The 9,033-nt window shown below is 40.4% G+C and overlaps 1 protein-coding gene across 1 annotated transcript; it reads right to left on the bottom strand.

The window, feature by feature from the left end:
* Positions 1 to 1,632: 1,632 nt before the first annotated feature.
* On the bottom strand, positions 1,633 to 7,896 carry LOC131217289 (uncharacterized). The gene is made up of 5 exons (XM_058212201.1): positions 7,539 to 7,896; positions 5,411 to 5,500; positions 5,145 to 5,283; positions 2,097 to 2,163; positions 1,633 to 2,011 (listed from the first exon to the last, which is right to left on the bottom strand). The coding sequence occupies exons 2-5, from the start codon at positions 5,445 to 5,447 to the stop codon at positions 1,835 to 1,837; spliced, it is 420 nt and encodes a 139-aa protein (XP_058068184.1). The 5' UTR covers positions 5,448 to 5,500; positions 7,539 to 7,896; the 3' UTR covers positions 1,633 to 1,834.
* Between the last annotated feature and the right edge of the window lie 1,137 nt (positions 7,897 to 9,033).

Raw genomic sequence — 9,033 nt, 5'->3', positions numbered from 1 at the left:
CAAATACAGATACTAAAAGCTAAATGGACCCCCACTAACCAGGCCCAAAAAGGTGAAACCCGAACCTGTCCTGATTTCTTAACGGGTCCAAAAGGTTTTAAAATAAATAAAGAGAGAGATAGAGACAGAGAGAGAGAGGGGTTAGGCCTAGACTAGAACCATTAAAATCGGGTCAACGCCAACACGTACACACGGGTCAGGTATCCGTTGACAGCCATACTCTTAAGACAGACTTAGTTTCTAGGGCGGAAAATGCTTGCGATGGGGGTTCCACTAACAGTTGGCAATGCATGACACATGATGAAAGTTCTGTTTATTTGCACTAATGGATGAACTACAGATCTAAGTTCTACTTATCTGTAGTTATGGATGAACTACAGATCTAAGTTCTACCTATTTGCAGTAATGGATGAACTACAGATCTGTGCCGTTGATGTTGATCACTGATGCTGATGCCCTATTATCAGAAATGAGATCCCTATGGTTCCCCACCAACGCACCGATTTCTCACTCCTGCAGATGTTGCTGAGGATCTGAAAATTTTAGACAAGGGTAAATGGAGCGGAGATGATAGTAGAACCAGAACATGGTGGAGCCACCTCTTCACAGGGGGTGATGTATTGATCAAGTCCACCCATATACTGGCAACAGGATAGATGGCCACTACCTAATTTTGTTTCCATCCCCACTTTAACGGCTGCATATCAGATGGCTAGGATTGTCTAATAGGTGTGATTTTTTAGATAAACCATCCATGCTAGGTCCCTGCATATGGGTGGACCCGATTTGCACATCACCCTGCCATGCGTGCTGTAGAGAGATGGTTCTACAGTATTCACTTCCTTCACTCTTCTAGATGATGGCTGATCAATGCTACTGCAAAGGGAGTGAACACCTACCCCTGCCTGACCCATGCCTGCACACCCTCTGCCAGATGTGACCCCCAACTCAGGGGCATGTGATGTGAATAGCATCTTCAGGCCCTGAGTTTGTACAAGCGGGGCCCATTGTTCAGTGATCTGGACTGTCATTTAATGGGCTTCAAGTGGATGGGTACGCCTTCCCAAATTTCCCAGATTGAAAGATCCTAACCCCTCAATCCGACACGTGTATAAATGGTGAAGGGGGAAAAAAAATACAATTCACATTCAACCTAGAAGAAGAAGTTCAAGGATTAGATAGATCTCTAGGATCTTCAAACCTGGGGGAATTATCCCACCCACCGTCCATCCATATTGGGGCCCATAATGACCAACAGTCCAGATAGGCTAACAACATGGCCCCTCATTCCTCATTCACCCTTTACAACACCTTGTGCTTCCCGGTGTCTCCACAAGCTCGAGGTTTTGAGGGGTGAGAGCAGTACATCCCAAGGGGTTTTGTAGCCTTCAAATCCAGAGTCATGGTCAAAAGATCGAGACCGCTTCTGTGATGGGACTCACCTTGGATGGGGAATGGCCATAAAATAAAAGCTCTTAGATTGTAATATCTTAGCCCTTCGATCATTTGAATGGATGGACAGTCTTCTTTAGTTTTGAATAATCCAATGGTTGAAACATTTTAATCTGAGAGATTCTTTGGTTACCTCTTATTTAAGGTGAGGCCCATCATATAAACATTGAAGAAGATCCAGATCCAATGGCTAAAGCCTGGATGCATACTATTGCAATTTGTCAGGATGTATTATGGCAAACCTCTATGTACATGCATGCACGACTGAACGAAAGAAACTCTGTACACTATCAAACCTGCCTTTTTTTTGTTTTCTTTTCCTTTTCTTCTCATGGGACAGTGGGAGGCGGGGGCAAAAATTGCTGCCTGTTGCATATAGATTTCATGCCATTGACAGGATTCCCCTCGATGTCTTGCGCTTGTGGTTGATGCTGTCCAAGCCTTCGGCACAAAGGGTGAGTATGGAACTCGACGCCCTCTGCTCGCTGAAGTGGGCATCCTGGATAAGAGGGTTGCTGGCACGAATTGGAGGGGAGCCTGAATAATAGGGTGGAGAAGCCTGCAGTAGAGCCACAAGAGGAACTCATCAAAAAACGATTCGAAAATCAGAGTCGCATTGGAAAGAGGAGGGAATGCTAACAAACCTTGTTTGCAATTATGATATCCGAAAGGTCTGGTCCAGTTTTTAGATCGTTCTGCTCTCTGCATTGTCTGGATTTTTGCAATTAATGATGTAGTTAGAAGATACAGCCAAGCAGATAATCAAAGACAAGGAGGAAAAAAAAAGAAAAGAAAGGAAGAAAAAGAAAAAGAAATGGAGGAATATAAGTGATTACAGAGAAGAAATTCGTAATTTCTATGAGCAGGTCGATATCTATAAAGTCAATACAGTAAGCAGACAAGGCTCTAGTCCAATTAAAAGGTTGACTCAATCTTCTTTGAAAGCCAAGGATACTCTTAGCGTATGTGTAGTGGACACTAATACAGAGTATAGGAACCAGCTGGGACACAACTCCTCATTTCTTAAAGTTCTAGATACGGATGCAGATGTGGGTATCCAGTTCATAACACAATTTTTTATTTAGTTTTGATGATTTTTAATTGAAAGTTTTTCCATATACCACTTTTTTTTTTTAAAAAATAAAATGAAGAGGTGCTTTTTAATCATTCTAGCATGATATATTTCATGGCTTATAATATCTAGCAGATGATATAAAGCAAAGAATTTTAAGGGCGCACCTTTTTCTTTTTTGGATAAGGAGAAGGGTCTGTTCGGCAGACGCCTAAAAATGAGTTGATCTCATTTTAATTCATCACAGTTACGTATTAGAGAATTTTTTAACAAGGATTAAAAATAATCTTGATAATGACAATCATGATCTCTAATATACAGTTATGATTAACAAAATGAGATGAAACCCACTTTTAAGTGGCACAAATAAACCCTTAGAAACTTGAATATAGGAACCTAATACCACAGGATTAGGTTAAAACACATTCCACAAGTATCCTATGAGTGTCTGGTACCAGTAAGATATCATGTCGATACCAGTACAGAATGTATGAGTACAAAGAGAATTATCTTATTTGAAAACTCAAATAATTCAGACTACAACATATGATCATCTTATTTCAGGCCATAAGTTCCAAGTCGAACTTGACTATATCAATTTCATGCCCAAGTAACGTGGCAAGTAAACAATCAGACCAATAATCACAACTATGTGATGCATGTTGGAGTGATAAAGTCCCTTGATATACATTGATACACCACACTCCAACAGCTTAAGCTTTTAGAGTAAATGGTTGTTTGACATGGTATCAAAGCGGAAGGTCCTATGTTCGAATCTCGAGAGCAGCAAAGATGCCTCGCTAATATATTATTCTCCCATGGGGGGTCAGGAAAATCAGGTCTGGCCCAGAGACCGGGAAATCAAGCCCGGCCTATTTATGGTGTGAGTGTCCCTCCACCCTTGTCAGTATGTTTTAGAGTAAATGGTTGTTTGACAATGCATAGAGTAGCCCTACTCTTCTTTCTCCCCCCTTCTGCTGCTGCCTCTATGGGCCACTATCCGCTCAAAGAATACTACTGTCCGCTGTGAATGATTGCTTGCCCTCGACAACCATGCCGAATGCACAGAATATTGTCATTGAGTCAAACATAACAAAGAAAACCTGGGTTTTGAGCATCTTCCCTTGGGTGTTTTTTCCCCCTCTTCTACCAAGACTCTAGATATCCAAAAATAACTGGCCCATGGATGGCTTTTGAGTATTTTAGCATCTCCTGCAATCACCATTTTTTTCAGTCATTGATTTATACTGTTCTTTCATGGGATAAGAGTGGCATAGACTACGTTTTCCTGACCAAAATACCTCATTTTCATGACCCAGAGGATACTTCAGGTCAGATTTCTTCAATGGACCATTCCCTTTTTCATTTTTCATTATTTATAAGCCTAGAGGCTGACTGACATGTACAGGAAAACTCCACAAATCCATCATTTATGAGTCTAGAAGGCTGACCGACATGTACAAGAGAACCCCACAAAGAGGAGGAGGAGAAGAACACCATTTCCCCCTTTAAAAAACCACTGAATGTCAATTTCCTCAGTTACAAGAGAGAGCTCTTGCTGTTTGCCTATTGACATTTTAACATTTCCATGTAAAGCCACACCCAAATAAAAAAGCTAAATGACTGTTGGATTCTGCAGTTCTCCATTTCCCGGGGATTCCATAAGGGTTTCCATGTCCACATTTTGGATTCTCCCGATCCAAGCAGGCCCAAAAGACATTTTGCACTGCACTTCAGGAACTCCATCTTGACAGAAAGATTGTGCAACAAAATAATCAGTGGTGTGAAAAGCCAGACAGAAATACAATATGTTAAGAGCAGGCTCTATAACATGAGTTACAATACAAGCACTGAAACGTATTTCATGCATGTTGCAGGTAACCAAATTTACAATGTACTCCAGCTTACCAACCCATTTGTGCCCCTAATTTAACTAAAGCAATTCAAAAACATCACCTTCCTTCTGGCCTTCCCCTTATTCTATTCAACACCTTTGGTTCTACATGGTCCTATTCGTTCACTACCTTCACTCATTCTTTTTGAAAAGTCAAATGCCTTTCAACTTTACAAATTCTTTTTTTCTATTGAATAAATATCCCCGACAATTATCCCATCATCAGCAAGTTAGCGCTCAATTGAGAATCCAAGATTCACCAAATCAACTCAACTTGGATCAAATCTTGGACCAGGATCAAAAGGGCCAAGAAACCTCAATCAAACACTGGGAAAAAAAAAAACTCAGTATTTAGTCAAAAGAAAAAAGAAATGGCACGAGTGTTCGGAAAACCTCTAGATGCTCAAAGATTGAGGCCCAGTACTTGATTGAGCGATCAAGAACTCAACTTGGGGAACTGAGTACTTGCAATTACTCAAAAATCAGACTGAACCACAAAGCCTTTATTTGAGTGCTAACAGAGTTCCAATTCGAGTCTGACTCAGGCCCTCATTGGGTCTGAATCACACTTCAAGCTTCAAGACCGAAGTTATTTCATCATAAAAGAGCATGAAGCCAACTTTTTGACAATGAATATTTGGAGTCATTCTCAAGTAGTAAGCTCTAGTAATCTGTCAACTCTAGTAATCTGTCATTGACACAATGATGAAAGACAAACTGACAAACCTGACATGTCGTCTTCTTGGTTTCGGGCATACAACCCCTTCATTCCTGCTGCGACATTTCTCCATCATGACAGCTGTTGTCAGTTTCCTCAACTCGCTCATTTCTTCGGCCAAATTCTTCTCATATGTTCTGGATCCACCTGAACATGATTTATAATTGAAGGTAAAATAATAACAACAGCAACAATAATAATAAAGATTAGAAAAATGCAAGAGCAGTGGAACTGAAAACAGGAACCAAAAATCAGAAGGGAATAAAAAGGAAACCTTCTGAGCTATCCATGGTACACCTTGAGTCCTTCATATCCACAGGCAAGAAAAAAAGAAGTCCAAAATACTGCCTCCCAGTGCACCTTCCTGCATAGAAAACATCGCTTCAGATGTCAGTGAAAACTGAAAATAAATAGATAAAGAGCAACTCACATATCTTTGAATTCAGTAAAGGGATGAGGGAATACAGTGACTGAAACAGAAGTTCAGCACAAGGATTTCTTCATGCAACCAAACTCTATATATGGTATGGTAGGGACTTTTTATTTTCTCATTGGCAGTTTAGGTAAGTAACTCGTTGATTGTAATCAAAGTGATAGACTATTGAATAGCTCTTGATTACATTCAACCCACGTAATGATCTGTTACATAGCCTGTGGGAGTTTTGTGCTCTCATTGCCGGTCCCAAGCCCAAATAGAGGAGGGTTGCATGGCAGCCAATGTCAAACTTTTGCCGTAATTTTCATCATGAATCCAGACTATATGACCAAGGTATTCCGTAACAGTAACGGTAACAGTGGCTGTAACGGCCACCATCATTACCTTTATGATACGGGTCGTAACGGCTATTATAGTCTCTTTTTTTATCAAAAGAAAAGACCTGAAAAACTTGTATCTTCCCCGTAACATTGAAAGAAAAAAAAACTTAAAAAACCTGTATCAACTCATAACAAACCATTATGGGGTTGTGTATAGCCTTTACATGGGGGCGTAATGGGCCATTAACGGCAATTACTGGTCATTTTTTGCATAACAGTTGTTATGGCCTTACAATCCCATAACATGTAACGGTTGCCACCGTTACCTTTACTTAACGGCCTTTACGGTACACCATGAATATGACATGTTGTGAACTTATGATGGAATGGTATAATGCATCTCATGTAGCCGACCCCATTTTGGGATAAGGCTTAGAAGATGATGATTGGTAGTTAAGTCCTAAAAGGAAAGACTCAAAACAAGATATTGAATAACAGTAACAGTAGCCATTATGGCCATCCTTATGGCCATTATGATATGGGCTTTAATGTTTTTTTTTTGGAATAATATGTATCGGCCCAGTATAGGATCATTACGGGCCTTTTTGGTTCAGAATGGGCATCATGGCCCTGTATCACGTAACAGTTCCCACTGTTACGGTTAGGTAATGGCTGTTATGTAACTGTTATTTAATACCATGCTTGGAGAGGATTGACAAAACATGATTAACAAAGCCGACCACAATTAGCTGGGACGTTTCTACGATGACATGATGATGAAAGTAATCTGCACCAAATTTATGTGACTCATGTCTCTAGATCCGCGTTTTATTAATATTCTGTAGAACTTGGGTTATAATTAATTGGTGGGTTCTTCAAAAGCACCATTGGATTTTAAAACTTAGCCAGAGCACATAATAATAATCACAACAACATCAAAAAACACAACTTTAACCATGTAATCAGAGTCAGGAAATCCTAGGATAATCCATGTTCTATCTAATGGCTCAAATCATCTAAACTTTTCAGCATTTCCTATAATAAACATACAAAAGTTCAGAAGCTTCTTTACTCCAGCTTCCATCAACCAAATCCAACTCAAGTAAAAGGCGGGAGTTAGACTGCGGTGTGAGTTTACTACACAAAAGAAGTGTTAGCAACACATCCACAGGTACACGAGGCATGCATAGTCATGAATCCAGATTACAGATTAATCCATATCACGGCACCCATTGTGCATGGAGCATAGGACAAGAATCCAATCGGGTGATCTTAACCATCTGGTTTTCAAATGTTTGAATTCCAACTGATGATCATTTTCTTATTAATGGACAACAAGGATTCTTGTGAGTGGGGCCCACAATTTGGATGGACTGCAAATGGTGGATGTGCTGCTAACGCTTCCTATGGTGTAACTAACTCACACCAGTCTGGTCCAAAACTCCAAAAGAAAAAGATCTTTTTTTTAAACAAAAAGAGCAGAGATCATGCTTCTGTATTCTAATTGGATAATGAAAATTCCTACGAAAAATCTAAGAACAGAAGACAGAAGAAACAAGAACTTGAAACATAACAAAACAGAACACATCTGTTAAAAAAAAAAAAAACAACTAGAAAGAAAATGAGAAAGATAAAAGAAAATTCACCTGAATTACGAAACGAACAGATATTCCTCCACAGTACGAAAACAGCAGCAATTTTCGCCACGAAACCCTGACTTTACGAGTAAATGTTCTCAAAAGAACAAGATCTAGATCTTCTCACCGTCCCCTATCCCAAAATCCGAAACTATAGAGAGAATCGAAGGCGATTTTCTGCCTTCAGAACCTGGATCTCTCCAATCCGACCTGGAAACTACGATGAAAGACGCTGAAATGAAATTCCGCGAAAATTTTCGGATCAAGATCTCGGAAATGAAAAAGAAAAGGAGCAGTAATTGCAGCGGAGAGAACGGAGAGAATCTCTCTCCTGCTTTTTCTCCAGCTGCATAAAGAGAGGGAGGAGCGCTGGCAAGAGGAGGATTACTTATACGCCTCGGATATTTTTCAGTGACGAAAATGCCCCTGTTTTATTAGAAGAGGATGATGATCCATAGACCATAGGGGAGCCGACACGGTGCTGCCATTACCGTGGGGCCCACCTTTGATATATATATTTTATATCCACGCCGTCCATTCGTTTTTTAATATCATTTTAATGCATAAGATAAAAAATGAAACATATCCAAATCCTAGGTGGACCATACCATAGGAAACAGTGGTGATTGAATGCCACACCATTAAAAAAATTCTTAGGCCTACTCCATAGTTTCCATAATTTTAATTTGCCATCGATAAAGCCATAAAGATCATTATGAAGGAATAAATAAATATCAGGTTGATACAAAACTTTCGTGGCCCACAACAACAAGTATTTAATGGCCAATTAAACTGTATGGCACAGTCCACTGAGACTTTGATCTATTTCAATTTTGGGATCATGCAGTGAACTGATCCGGAAAAACGGAGGAATAGCACGGATATGAAATACATACATCAAGGTGGACCCCACGCAAAGCGCAGTCTTAGGTAGAGAAGGGCATCCATTTGAGTCTGATTGAGTTACGGCTCACCTGACTTGATTCTGTTTTGAAATTGGCGTGACTTATCCGACTTGGTAACGAGTCGGGCATGTTTGACCCATCTGCGTCCGGGTCTGTCCTGGACTGATCTGGATTGAGTCCGAGTTCGGGTCTAGCCTAAACTGATGTAGACTGAGTCCGACCCAAATAGAAGTAAGAGTCAAGCCGAGATGGCATCAAGCCGGATCAAGACATGAGGGACAGAGGGAGTGGAGACGAGGAGGAGGAGGAGGTTAGGGATTGAGAGAGAGAGAGTTTGGGATGGTCAAGTGCAACGGGTATGATAGAAAATAGTTAGAAAATAGCTTATATATATATATATATGAAATGGTTCTATATGGTCGAGCTCATGGGAACTCCTCATGAGGCCAAGCTATGTGGGCCCCACCATGATGTATGTTGAACATCTACTCCATCAGTCAGATGCCATTCCATAGTGGGCGTAGGGCTTAAAAATCAAGTCAATCAGTGGCTTGTGTGGGCCACACCACATACAAAAGTTGAGAGGGGTTACCCTATAT

The sequence above is a fragment of the Magnolia sinica genome, chromosome 10 (assembly GCF_029962835.1).
Source record: "Magnolia sinica isolate HGM2019 chromosome 10, MsV1, whole genome shotgun sequence".
Taxonomy (NCBI): domain Eukaryota; kingdom Viridiplantae; phylum Streptophyta; class Magnoliopsida; order Magnoliales; family Magnoliaceae; genus Magnolia; species Magnolia sinica.
Note: the sequence above shows the minus strand (reverse complement) of the source record. Positions and strands in the feature narration are given on the sequence as shown.

What these genes read in the sequence shown, in the direction of transcription:
- LOC131217289 (XM_058212201.1), bottom strand. Translation starts at nt 5,447, where the DNA reads ATGAAGGACTCAAGGTGTACCATGGATAGCTCAGAAG. An exon ending in CCAAGAAGACGACATGTCAG is followed by an intron (nt 2,164 to 5,144) that starts GTTTGTCAGTTT and finishes GCAAAAATCCAG; the next exon opens with ACAATGCAGAGAGCAGAACG. An exon ending in ATATCATAATTGCAAACAAG is followed by an intron (nt 2,012 to 2,096) that starts GTTTGTTAGCAT and finishes GCTCTACTGCAG; the next exon opens with GCTTCTCCACCCTATTATTC.